At 41.4% G+C, this 13,921-nt stretch overlaps 1 protein-coding gene and 1 long non-coding RNA gene across 5 annotated transcripts in view; one reads left to right on the top strand and one right to left on the bottom strand.

Annotated features, from left to right (window-relative positions):
- The window catches only part of STAM (signal transducing adaptor molecule), a 38,026-nt gene extending 32,263 nt beyond the window's left edge, over positions 1 to 5,763 (bottom strand). For both annotated transcript variants that reach the window (XM_065666511.1, XM_065666512.1), the window contains exon 1: positions 5,577 to 5,763. In XM_065666511.1, the coding sequence (XP_065522583.1) occupies positions 5,577 to 5,616 (40 nt within the window). In that variant the 5' untranslated portion in view covers positions 5,617 to 5,763. The remainder of the gene's footprint in view (positions 1 to 5,576) is intronic.
- A 72-nt stretch (positions 5,764 to 5,835) lies between these two features.
- Positions 5,836 to 13,000, top strand: LOC136007952 (uncharacterized). 3 transcript variants are annotated; one of them, XR_010609926.1, is made up of 3 exons: positions 5,836 to 5,986; positions 9,502 to 9,626; positions 11,541 to 13,000. It is a non-coding gene; the product is annotated as an uncharacterized LOC136007952 (long non-coding RNA). The 3 variants fall into 3 exon arrangements; XR_010609925.1 differs by lacking the exon at positions 5,836 to 5,986 and adding an exon at positions 6,012 to 6,177; XR_010609927.1 differs by lacking the exon at positions 5,836 to 5,986 and adding an exon at positions 7,175 to 7,349.
- Positions 13,001 to 13,921: the final 921 nt, after the last annotated feature.

The raw sequence follows: 13,921 nt of genomic DNA, 5'->3' as shown, positions 1-13,921 counted from the left end.
TAGAGGAACAGATTTTACATGTTGGAGAACTACTCTGATTCTTCTGAATATTTATATTATAATGCACACTGTCACAGGCTGAAATGAGGGGAAGCACTTAAAATGACAGCTCTTCCCAGGGAGGAATGAAAAAGAGTTACCAGGAAAATACAGTCTACAAAAACTATGGAATGCACTATGTTGGCTTCAAATTGCCCAGCTGAACTCAGAGTCTGGTGATTAATTTTCAGAAAGAGATACTGAAAAGGATCTGTTTGTTGGCTTTTATACAGATGAGGTATTCCACTCTTTTTTATCCTGTCAGTGTTGCCATTTTTCACTGACAACATAAACCAAAGGTATCCTTAGAGAAAAGTTCTTGTTTACCATAAACATTTATAAATAACTGAAAAAAGGGGTGGCTATAGCTTCTTCCCACACATTTTCTACTCAGCCTCCCTGCTAGCTCACAGTTAGTTAATGCCCTTCTATCTAAAACAATGCCGAGAAAAGCAGTAGGCCAACTTCGGCCAAAAAGTGCCAGACTCATGACAAGCTGAACCAAAACCTTGGAATACATCTTCCATTGCAGCCAGAAGTTAACTCACAATCTGTAGTCTCCATAATTATCTGGGGCAAAAATCTCCTCTGCAACTATTTTCCCTCCTTTTGGCAAACCTGGCCTAAACAGAAAAAGGACAGTCTTAGGGAGACACGTAATTGGATTGTTTTTGGAAATGTTGGCTAACCAAGGGAATAAAGCAAAAGAATAATGAGTTGAAATAGTGAAAGTATTTCATTACATGAAAATGGGAATCATAGTAAAACATTTCTTGCATCCTAATAACATCAGACTATACACTGATGTACACTGATATGTACAGCCATATGTAATTCATGCATACTATTACATATCCAAAGAGCAGCAAATATAAAATGATCACTAACTGCTGTAGTTAAGAAAATGCATGAAAAATCACTGCAAGTCACATCAGGTTTACAGTTCTACTATATTACTAAAATCCTTGCTTAATTTCCTACTACTGTAAATAGTGAGCTTGAATCTTTCCTTTCTTCCCACTCCTGTGGTGCCTCAAACCATTACACATTGTGAACTAGACTAAGGGCAAGTACTGCCTTCATTCCTTATTGTGTGAAAGGGAGAAAAATCATGCAAAGAGCCCCCCTGCATTTTTAAACATCTGCTTTTAAAAGTGATTTTATGACAACTCATACCAGAACCTGTGATTATTGCAGCTTATAAAACTTCAGAAATAATAAGCAGGGAGTAAAAGTTTCTTTCAGTTCTCTACTTACAATACATATTGTTTACAATCAGAGTCACAGAATGGTTGAGGTTGGAGGAAATCATCTAGTCCAACCTCCCTGCTCAAGCAGGGTCACCTAGACCACATTAGTCAGGCTTGTGTAGAGAGTTCTTGAATATCTCCATGGAAGTAGATTCCACAACCTCTCTGGGCAGAACCTACTTGAATGCTCAGTCACCCTCACAGTAAAGTTCTCCCTCATGTTCAGGTAGAACTGCCTGTGCTTTAGTTTATGCCTATAGCCTCTTGTCCTACACCCAGTGCCACCGAGAAGAGTCTGACTCTATCCTCTTGACACTCTCACTTCAGACACTTAAGTACATTGAGCAGTTCCACTCTGAGCCTTCTCTTCTGTAGGCTGAACAGGCCCAGCTCCCTCAGCCTTTCCTCCTGAGAGGTGCTCCAGACCCTTAATCATTCTCTTAGTCCTTTGCTGGAGCCTCTCCAGCAGTTCCTTGTCTTTCTTGAACTGGGGAGCCCACAGCTGGACACAGTATTCCAGATGCAGCTTCACCAGAGCAGAGAAGCAAGGGGAGATAACCTCCCTTGACCTGCTGGTCACACTCTTCCTAATGCAGCCCAGGATATCATTGGCCTCCTCAGCCAGAAGGGTACATTGCTGGCTCCTGAACAACTTGTTGTTCACCAGGAACCCGAGGTCCTTCTCTGTAGACCTATTCTGCAGCAGGTCAGCCCCCAGCCTTTACTTTCCAGGAACTGAGGTGAGGCTGACTGGCCTGTAATTACCAGGGTCCTCCTTCTTGCCCTGTTGAAGACTGGGGTGATGTTTTCTTCCAGTCTTCAGGCACCTCTCCTGATTGCCATGACCTTTCACATATGATCACGAGTAGCCTAGCAATGATGTCCACCACCTCCCTCAGCAATTGTGGATGCATCCCATCAGGGCCTATAGACTTGTGGATGTCAAGCTCATCTAAATAATTTCTAACCAAATCCTCCTTAACCAAGGAAAAGACTTCCTTTCTCCAGACTTTTTCCCCAGTTTCTTGGATCAAGAATTCCTGAGGGGTGGCCCTGACACTGAAGACAATGCTTGACATCAAGTTAGAATGACTACATTAACTCCATACTTACAGATTTTATTCTTGAAATAACATCTAAATGACGCTTTAGAACTGCTTTAGCAGGGAGTCCTTCATCAAACCCAGCCTAATCACCGCTGCATTACTAATTAGCCTGTCATGACAGATTAGCAAATGGTCTCTTAGTTCTTACAGCACATTTCACCATTACTTTGGCTGCATCAAACTTACAGACAAACCTGCATTTCTCAGGAACAATTCTCTAGGAATTTCATGATTACGGTTGTGGAATCTGGCAGAAACAGACTTCACATCAAACTAATAAGAACATGATTGATTCTAACCCCTTAAATGAAGGCTTAGTCTCTTAATTATAATCTCAGTGGTCCAGTGTCTTCAAGATTTTTTCTTTTGTTAGATTCCAATATTATGTTCCTTACTTGGACACACTGTCACAGGTTCTCAGATTTGATTATGAAAACCCACACGAACTTGTGTCACCAATGATTAGCATCCCTTCCTGCTGAAATAGTCTTAAATATGATAAAAAGAGGGTTCAGAAAACAAAACAAAGCATTTGGGCTTCATCCAGAGATCTGGATTCTTTGGAGATGACAATGGCTGACCTCAAATTTCTGGGCAGCTTAAAGCATTCTTTAATATTATTAGTTTAACAGTAGTCTTAAACAACATTATTTTACCAACCACACCCTAAGAAGAGATGCACCCTAAAAATCTCTGTACAAAGTTGACACTAAATGGCTGACACTATCATGACCACGTTCCACAGCAGAAACACACTAACAGAACTAGCCAAATGCCGATGACTGGCCAGACAAACAGGGAAATTTCTCCTTCTGAACTTAGACATACTTATGCTCCTCAAAACAATGGAAAACAATTTAGTTCCAGATGTGTTCTCTGCAATCCATCATCCTAAATGGTTCCAAAATAATTTCCAACTATTACACAGTACTGATTAGCTGTCACGTAGACAAGAATGCCCAGCTATCACAGCAATACTATCAACTACACCAATGTCCAAATCCACATGAAATTAAGAATAGCTTTTGACTGCCTTCCTGCTTCAGGAATCCAGCTTTCAAAAGAAACCTTTCTTGCTGGGCAAGAACAAAAGCAGAGCACTCAACTTTCACTCTGAGAAAAGAACTGAAAAATAACACTACTGCTTGGCAACTTTTGGAAGTTTCCCGAGAACATGAGACCTTACTCACAGCTGACGTTATCTTATGAAGCCTGCCAAGAAGTTCATCCAGATAATAGCACATTCCCAAGGGGCCTTCGGGAAGAAGGGCCCAGGGACACTTTCCAGGAGACTTCATCATTCCCATCTCCCTGGCACAAGTCCAGTTAAGTGATGAATAAAGGCAGCAGGCTCCTGAAAGAAGGTTGCCACTAACTGAACAGCCTGCTGCTCCTTGTCTCCCTCAGGACATCATGAGGGAGGACATCAGAAAGAAGATGTGTTTACTGGTGAAAATTAGGCCACTGCCCACTGCTTTTCCAAGAGCAATTTGAGACTGAGTGCTTATTTCCCTGTGCTCATACAGGATACAGAATAATGCTTCTGAAAAATATCTACTGGTCACTGTACTAGGCAAGCACAGTAGGTAAGGTGTTGGCATCCTCTGCACTCAGAAAAGAGCAAACAAACCACTGAAGTAGCAGTTGGGTGCTACTCCTTGCATTAGAAAATTTACAGTGCTGAGGAGCGCATCTACCAGACTTAGCTCTAGAGAAACCCACCCAGGCAGTTTGATTTTCACTGCAAGACTGACTTAGGAAGAAGTGAAGGTTTGCCAGAACCTCAGCTATCACTTTTTAATCTTATTAGTTCAAATCATTCTCACATATAATATTACCAATGTTTCAATCTTCTAATGGACCATGGAAAATTGGCAAGCAGTAAAACCTCTTCCTCATTTTCAACTGCCAAATTACATTAGAAGACAGCAGAACAATTAGGAAAAAAATAAGTCACCGTCAACTTTGCCACTAAGAAAATTATAAATAAAAGGGCAGTCTTCAGTAAAAAAGTGCTCTTAACTGTTCAAAATGAGAAGAGTAAGTATGCTTTATTAAGGTACAACAGAGCATTCCTGATAACATACATACAGAATTTGTGTCAGTCTCTCCTATAGGCACTAACCCCTTCCCTTAAAAAGAAGATACACATGTTCCAATTAGTTTTGAGTAGGGTGCGTGTTTTTTTCAAGATCTGAAAGAATTAAACTGGAGCCCAGATTTCTGAAGTTGAAACAACATTAAGAAAGAAACAATGTATTTGTAGTTGAAAGCTATAGCAAGTAAAAGGCTACTAAAGAAATTTGTGCCAAGGAACATACACAGTGTTACACACTGCTGCAAAAAAAGTAATCTAAGGTTGGTGCGGAGGGTACTTATCTACACAGGTGAAAAAGTCCATTACGCTGTTTACCACAGAAAGCTTTTATCACTCACAGTAAAACAAACGCCAGCAGCAGGTTGGAGACAAACCCTATCACACAATCACAAATCAGACGTGCAAAATTAATTTTTAAATGCCTCGCTGTTATTTTACCTTTGGACACATCAGCATTAAGCACAACTTCTGTCAAGTAAAACCCAGGCATTTCCTCTCCATCTACTTTGGCCTTGGAATAAGCAAAGTGGGGATGAAACCTGCCTACAACATGTCAAGTTTCAAGAAAGCTCCCACAGGAATTCACTTTAAAGAGCCGAATACAAGACTCGCTGACAATGTTCTCATGCCTGTCTGTGAAGAATTGTAGAAGGTGCATTTTACTTTCCATCTCCCAGCAACACTTCGGCACAATCATTTCTCGGTACTTGTTTTGTTGTGCCGTAATGCTACTTCTGCTAGGCAGGCCAGCTTGTCTCCCGCAAGCCCCCCCGTTCTCTCCCCGCTGGCTCACCGACCCACGCCGCCAGGCAGGGCCCGCAGCAGCCCCCGTCCTGTCACTGACCAGGCCGCAGCCACTACCGTCCCCTGCCAGAAGGCTCCCGCCCGCTGCTGCCTCTCGCTCCCCGCCACACGCGAGGCCGGGCGGGCATCGGAGAGCCTGGGGCCGGGCGGTACGGCAGCCCGCGGGGGGCTTGAGGCAGGAGCGAGGTCGGAGGGAGGCCCGGCCGCGGGGCTACCTCAGGGGGAGGCCGGGGCAGAAGGCAAGGCCAGGCCGGGCCGGGCGCCGCGGGAGCCACTCACCCACATCCTGGTCGAAAGGGTTGGTAGCGAAGAGCGGCATCGCGGGGCGAGGGGGAGCGGCGCTGCCACCCCTCCCGGCAGCGCGGCGGCGGAGAGAGACTCTCGGCACCGACAGCAACTCCTCCTCCCGCCCGAGGTACCTCCGCCACTGCCGCCGCCTCCTCCCAGAGCCGGGGAGCCAGCCCCCCGCGCAGCATGCTGGGAAACCGGAGTGGTCCCGCTGCCGACGCCGATTGGGCCCTACTCTCCGGCGCCGGCTCCGGCTCCGGCTCCAGCCCTTGGCTCGCCCCGTGGAGGCGGCAGCGCAGCGCAGCGCTCGGGGCGCGGACCGGCAGGCGGGAGGGTCCTGGAGGCCCGTTCGGCAGGTCCCCGCTGCTCAGGACGTGCCTGGCCCTCGCCGAGCTCGGCAGGTGCGCGGATGGGCACGCTGCCTGGCCTGGCCTGGCCTGGCCTTGCCTTGCCTTGCCTTGCTTGGTGCCCTGCTCCGGGAGGCACTGCCACTGCGACCCCAGGCAGGGGAGTTAGGGCCGCTATGGCGGTTCAAAGCCGGGGTTATTTTGTCTAGTTCTGCTGGGCTTTTTTGTGCCTCCCTAGGTAGGAGGTGAGTCGGTTTCGAGTCCAGACACGTTTGCTTCCTGTAGAAAATTTTCAGAGCTTCCCTATGCATCAGGCTGACAGAGTCTTTTAATTCTTGATGCTGTCACGCTTCTGAAGTAGGTGGCCTTACCGCAAAGGTGCAGGGTGGTGGTTATGATAGCATCTTCCACAGTATGGCATGGGAGCCTGACCACTTTTCCATGGTTAGATGCTGCTGCAATCAGTAGCTATCAGCTGTTCACAGGGCCTTGACTACTCTGTGGCCTTTGGCTGTATCTTGCTGCTTTGCTTTGTACGACTATCTTGTTGGCTCCAGTGGGGTGTGCCCCATGATAACAACTTGACTTACTGAATATGACATGTTCTGCTTATTTCGGCTGTCACGTAAAAACCCAGCCATTGTCCCTAAGGATCTTTAATACTATTTAGTTGCTCTGAACTAGCTGGATCACTAATCAAGCAAAAGAGAGCACATGCACACAAGTGAGGCTCATCTTAAAGAACAATATGGGCACACCAGAAGAGTGCAAACAAGAAATAAAAAAGGTGCTACTGCTGTTTGCAGTGCAGAAGCACTAGGTGCAATCAATAGCACTAACCGTGCTCAATAATGAATGTGATTGCATGCATCAGGCAGAGTTCTGACACATCCAATGAAAACTGAACACCAAGCCTCTTTCCACAGGGATTTACAGTCACTAGCCACTTCCTCACTTTACTAATTTTTTTTCCACTGCCTCCAATTTTGCTTAGTTCCTTTTCTACAGCAACAGTTTTCAGCAGCTGATGCAGGTCAGCAGTGATCTATTGCTTAGGACTATTTTTATGGAATTGCGTGTTTTCTTTGGATTCTGCCTCAATTCAATGGTATCTGCTAGACACTCTCAGAGGATGCTTTACCTCCTCACCATTCATCAGCCCCCATTATGTTCACAAAGGACATATGGTAGATGTTCTTGGAGCCTGTTTTATCTGTTCCTTTTCCGTCCCTTCTCGATAGGTTAAAAAAGGAATTGTAAGAATCCTTTCAAAACAGGCAGAGCTTTTGTGCAGTAGTCCTGCAGTAAGAGCAAATAAGAGATGCGAGGAACTAGGGTTTTGGTCTGTCTTCAGCCTGAAAGGATTCCCACTCAACTTTACTTCCCAGGCAACATCCTACTCAACATTTTGAAAAAGGCGAGTCTATACTCAAGGAGCATTACAGAACTCTGTAGTTGTCCTGGGTTCAGCAGTAGCAGTTATTTTTATCCTTCTTAGTAGCTGGTGCAGTGCTGTGTTTTTGACTTTCAGCCTGGGAACAGCGCTGATAACACCGATGTTTTTGGTTGCTGCTCAGTAATGTTTACTCTGACTGAGGACTTTCTAAGCCTCATGCTCTGCTAGGGAGGAGGGGAAGCCGGGAGGAAGCAGAGACAGGACACCTGACCCAAACTAGCCAAAGAGGTCTTCCATACCACAGCACATCATGCCCAGTATACAAACTGGGGGCAGTTACCTGGAAGGGTTAGATCACTGCTTGGGTCAGGCTGGGTATCAGTCGGTGGGTGGTGAGCAGTTGTATTCTCTTCCCTTGTTATTTCCCTTATCATTATTATTACTGGTGGCAGCAGTAGTGATTTGTGTTATACCTTAATTACTGGGCTGTTCTTATCTCAACCTGCGGGAGTTACATTCTTTTGATTCTCCTCCCTATCCTTCCAGGAGTGGGGGGAGGAAGGGCGGGGAGTGAGTGAGCAGCTGCGTGGCTGACTGAGTTTAAACCATAACAGTAGTCATGGCTCAAGTTTCTACAACAACCTTTTTTTCTGTTAATGCACTGTGAAGTACAGGAGTCCTTTGAATAGTCTGTATTATATCATGTCTTCCTCTTTTCCCTGTCCCATGGCTCAAGCATTCTTTCATAGTGCAGCAAAATGTGGTGGTTAGAGCACTCATCCACCAAGTGTGGGGTTTGGCCTCTCAGACACAGGTGACTATCGAAACCAGCTTTTCTACTTTATGTATGAGTTGTACAACGAGTATACTATTAAAAAAAGGTGTGTTAAGCTTCCTTTGTGGGATGTAGTTCAGAATGTTTTTATTATTTCCTACTGCATTTGAAATGGGGCTTTGATTGCCTAAGTTAGCTGTCTAAAAGTAAGGAATCTAGTTCAAAGGTACAGTGCATCTAATTTCAGGGTAACTACAGCTGATAGAGAATGTAGCAACGCTGCACTCCCTGCGCCCACAACTATGTGCTGCCACCACATTTCTCAGATTAGATTTGGAATTCGATCCAATTCATTTGTGGCTGCACAATCAGCTGATCCAGCTGAAAACTACCTCACTGCAGAAAGTTCCCTGTTGCATCATGTCAGTTATCTGACTCACCTTGCCATTAAACCGCAGCAAGTGAAGAGGCAGAAAGGCATGGCTGGGGACTTCACTGGCCTGGGTTAAGAAAAACTGGCCTGGCCTGGCCTGGGGATTACTCATCTGTTCTATTTCAGACCTCATTCTGAATATGGCCTCTGCAACAGGCTTGATTCTACTGATTTGCTGAAGGAGCTTTAACCAACAGTTGTCTGACTTAGGGCTTGTCTCCAGACAGCCTTATAGCAAGTTTTAAGTAGGGTGTTTTTTAGCAATATGTGCTACTTTTGTCCAAAGTAAACAGCCTCACATGATCAGTAAGGACACTTCTTTCTTTGCACACTTCGTTTTTTACCGTAATACCATTGTTCAGATATTGCTGAGAGATAAAAGACGTGTATTCAATTGCCAGTGCAACTCACTTCCTGGATTTTAAAAATTGTGACATACTTCTGAATTTGCTTAGGTAACTTTAATTTTGTTGATCATTTATATATATATACATATATATATATATTAATTATGACAAGGGTTTACCCCTACCAAGCTTAGTTACAGACTAATGATATACAATGATTCATTTTTATACAGTCTTCTGGTAGGAAAGAGTACTTAGATACAGAAGCTTATAAATTACAGTCTTCTAGGGAAGTTCTAATATTTTTTACAGTCTCTCAGCTGACAGATATCTGCATTAGACAAGAATATTTCTTAAGAGGAAGACAAAAACATCATGGCCATGGAGGGGAAGGCCACTGCACTTCCAGTTCACTGCTGGGCTACTACACTTGGTATAGCCTCTTTTTTTTTTTTTTTTTGGACATATTAGTTTGGTACCTGCTGTGCTGTAAAGGTAAGGTGTATAACTCCAAAAAGTCAGGCCAGTACACGTCTAACAAGGAGGGAGGTACAAAGACCAATGTTGTCTCAGGGATCAGTCACACTTACCTCTATTTTAACTGCTTTTTCATTACAGTTCACCGTGTACAGTGCTTTCAAAACTGGAAGCTGGGCAGAAAAGAAAATCAAAGGAAAAGAGGAAACTTCAGAACAGAGAAAGTGCCAGCAGTCCATTTAATCACAGCTTTTATCTTTGACCGGGCAAGTACAAGATGTTTTGGATTGCATACAAGATGCTGTAATGTATAACAATACAATGATATGACTGAGAAAAAATTTATCCCAGTCACAGGTCACATGTAAATGTTCTAAGTACTGGACTATAGTGATTTACTTCCCATCTATAATCTTACTGTACATGTCCTAGAATTTTGCAAGTGTCCAAGTTACATGGCTTACTTACAGTATTCATATTCTTTATTATATAAAGAGATTATATGAAACATCAGTACAGTAAGTCTGATGTCCTCTGTTATACAAGAAGTCAGACTAAAATTATTTAATTGCCCTTTTTGGCCTTAATATTTATGAAGTATGCAGGTAGAATTATATGAAGTATATGGCTGGAATTCTCTCAAATCCATGTAACTTTAGAACTAGGCAAGTATTTAGATAATAAACTTTATAGAACAATTCATTTTGCCCTTACCACATTAAAAATTGTAATGTGCAGCTTTCTAGTTGATATTCACATATATAGATGTCAGTAGAAAGGGTTTATATCTTCCTCAGTCTTTCTGTATTCAAGGCAGTAAATGCAAACCAACTCACATGAAGTAATACTTCATATGTTTGGACTGCAGTTTTGTTAAATGATTTTGGATAACAAGTCAAACACAAAAATAGGCTTATACCATTTGCTTTAGTAAGCTTACAGTGATGTATGGTGATAGAGCTATAAGAAGCAGATAATCTGGAAGCTGCTGGAACCTCTGGGTGCCTGGCCTTCCCTGGGGATGCTGGCAGGAGCATCCCACTTGCCAGCTTCCTGACACTGCCATGGGGAATCACTTGTCCTAGTGCTTTTTTTGGCATGAACACCTGTTCTCAACATGGCCAAACTGCACCCAATATGGTCACTTTTTCTTGCTGATAACTCAGACCAGTTTTCAACCAGTGATGAAGTTAAAATTAATCTTTTCACTTTCCACCACTTTTCTAAGAAGGAAAATAGAAATACTTCCACTGACCTTACTGGGAGTTAGATTGGAACACTGCTCCCTTAATAAAGAGTCCTTCTTAACTCAAGTCCTTGAAATAAGACTAAATAACAAGCAAAGATCGTGTGTGCTCTGAAACTAATAATGGAAACAGTCTCTTCCACAGAGATTGTAGTGCTCATAGAAACAAGCTGCCACTGAAATATACTGAAAATCAGAAGGTATTTTTAGTATTATTGAAGTGTGTTTTGTGAAACCCTGTGAAAAATATGCCTGATATCTATTGGCAAGGTTGCAAATCTTTATGTATGAAAAATAATGACATTTATTACATAATATTGGAAGGGGGTTTAAGAATATCTTATGCTAGCATTTTATTTTAACGTGTACTTAATTTTATTCACATGAACAGTACCATTTATGTTAATGGTACTAATTTTAACTTTTGAGCTTTTTGCATATGTATCTGTAGAATTAGAATATGAGAGTGGAGTTAGCTTCCTGATAAGGCCAGTCTGCTCAGTGTGCAAAGGTGCTGGCTGCACAGATGACAGTCTGTGGGACTGGTCTATACATAAATCTATCCAAGGTAGCAAATGTAAGATAATGTCAGGTTGCTTAAACTGTGCTATAGTGCAAAATATCCCATAAATAAAATAATTATTGTAGAGAGTCAAATTAGTCTATTATAGCAAAAAGCATGTTGAGTTTGTGTAAACCAAACCAGATAAGCAGTACAGTCATCTCTCTTTAACATGTGTATCTCCTTCATCTTTGCAGTTTGGGTTATAGTTCTGCTTCTGAAGAGGCTTAAATAGAACAGTACATAAGGACGTCTCAAACTGGTGCTTCTCAGAACATAAATATACCAGTGCTTTTCAGATATATAGAATCAGTAGTTCTCATACAAAGACTTCTAAATATTCACACCAGACTTTCTGTATTTTTACAACAGAAATATAAACTTCCACTTCAGCCTGTGTTCATGGCGCCTGTTTTGCATCGCTGACGACTGAACTATACAGTGAGGGGCTTAATATGAATAATTTATCTTGCAGTGGTAGTGCAAAACTCCAGCTGCTTCAGATGTGCCAGACACAGAGACATCTTCTAGTTCTTCCCACAAGATTTGTTCAACCCACTCTATACAATGTCTTTTGAATGCATTTTCTGCCCTGTTCCTATAGTAAATAAAATAATAGATAACCACACCTGAATGAATGCACAAAAGTGTGTAAACAATGTGTTGTTCAATTTAGACAGAGCTAAATTCTGTTTACTTGCATTTATCCTTGAATACCTCACTGATTACTACATACCATAAACCTAAAATAGTGTGCAAGTACTATATATGTCTGTTGTCTAAACACTTTCTCAAAGTGTATTGGGAACATTAAGTGAAGACATGGCAGAAGAACAAGCAAAATTCAAGTTGTTATTTTTTTTAACACATTTACCTTCTACAGGATTTTAAATCAGCATCTGTCATTTAACTGTTCTGAAGTATAAAGGCAATCTCATGATTCTGCAGGGCTCATAGCAAGTAATTCTTGCAGCATTTCATAACCTTCCCCTGCGACAGTGGAGCTGATAGGTCATTATATAATTTTCAGCAGGCTACAACTCTTCATTTCATAGAAATGTTCCCAGATTGGATAGGTAAATTTTGTAACGGCAACAAAATCATTACAGAACATTACATGAGAACATAATTCTCATAAAAGCTTCATCTTGTATTTCTGGAAATAATAGATTGGAAATAAACCACATTCAGATTTTAAAGGTATTGAATAACTACTTGTGCAATGGGCACCTAGAAGATAAAGATACGTTGATAATAACAATCATGAAGCAGGCCAGGAAAACAGCTTCTTTCTGCAATAACAGTATAGCGATGTTGATGGTTTGGAATTAGAGCAAATAAAGGAGAACTGCCTGTGAAAGTTGAGAACGAATATGGCACATAATGATGTGCTAACCTACAATACAAAATACCTTGATCTGACTGCCTTAGAATTTATTGGGAAGGTTGGTTTCAGACTGTACTTAAGCAACAGCGAAGTCGAGCCAAATTGATGAGCCAGTCATAACTGATTTTAAAAAGATTATTTAGGTAATGCAATAAATGTATAGGCCTATTTAGTTCCATTGATTACATTTCTATATGTAGACAAAATCTGTCCTATGAATCATAAGGTGCTAGCCAAAGCTGAAATATCAGCTGAACTAATTTTGCCACTATAGACGCACGGTATGTCTAATTAAGCACAGATACTGTACTTAATGTTTTGGAAATAGCTGACATTTTATCAAACCTAAATAAAAATCTTATCATGATTCAGAAAATACAGATTTAGCAAACCACAGATGTATAAATGATTAAAAGAATAACAACAGAAAACTTATAAAAGGAAATTACATTTCAACCAATATATTGCAATTCCTGGAACATGTAACTACAAAACCAGATTAAAACAAAATTATCTACACAACAAACACATTTTGAAAAAGCCGATGAAAAATGATCACACAGGAACTACCAAGGGTATGAATTAGTTGTGGATTAAGGAACAAAATATTCCCGTGGATCAAAACATGGGAAACAGAAGCTAAGAGCAAGTTTTCTTTATTATGGCAAAAAAGAAAGCAGTTGGGTGTTTATGAAAGTTCTGTAAGAAGCTTTGTACTTAATACATTCATAAGCGGTTGGGAAATGCAGACAAGTGTGGGATGGCAAAACTCGCAAATGAACCAAAATGTTTAGTTTATTCAAATCCAAAAACGTTTATGAGGATATTTAGAGATTTCTCAACAACTGGGTGAATGAGTATTGTGATAGCCATAGAAATTGCATGCTCTTACATAAAAACCACGTTTAAGCAAAGCCATTGAGCTACTTATCTTCACTAAGTTTTTAATTGACTAAATCAATTGAAGACTAAATCATCATTACAGATAATTTGTACATCCAAAATCAGTAAGTTTGAGCAAATAAATAGTGGGAAGGAAAGTAATACAGAATCCTAATGAGAATATATCAAACTTCAAAGGGTTCTGTGCAAAAGCATGGAAAACATCCAAGGAGGGATTTAAAAATGGACAATGTTTACTTCAGAAAGCCAAAAGGATTTGTTTCCTCAAATCTGCTTTTGAAGAATCTCAAGAGAGAAATGTAAAGGATATCTAAAAGTATTAAAAAATCACAACTAATACTAAGAACCAGGGTCAGGTCATGCCTTCCTCCATGTATCATGATCTAAAATTAGAAAGTCTTCATCAGTTGTCATAAGTTGGCAAATTCAAATGAGACAAAAAACACTTTACACATACTAGATG

The sequence above is a fragment of the Lathamus discolor genome, chromosome 2 (genome assembly GCF_037157495.1).
Source record: "Lathamus discolor isolate bLatDis1 chromosome 2, bLatDis1.hap1, whole genome shotgun sequence".
NCBI lineage: Eukaryota > Metazoa > Chordata > Aves > Psittaciformes > Psittacidae > Lathamus > Lathamus discolor.
This window is presented reverse-complemented; position numbering and strand designations above follow the sequence as displayed.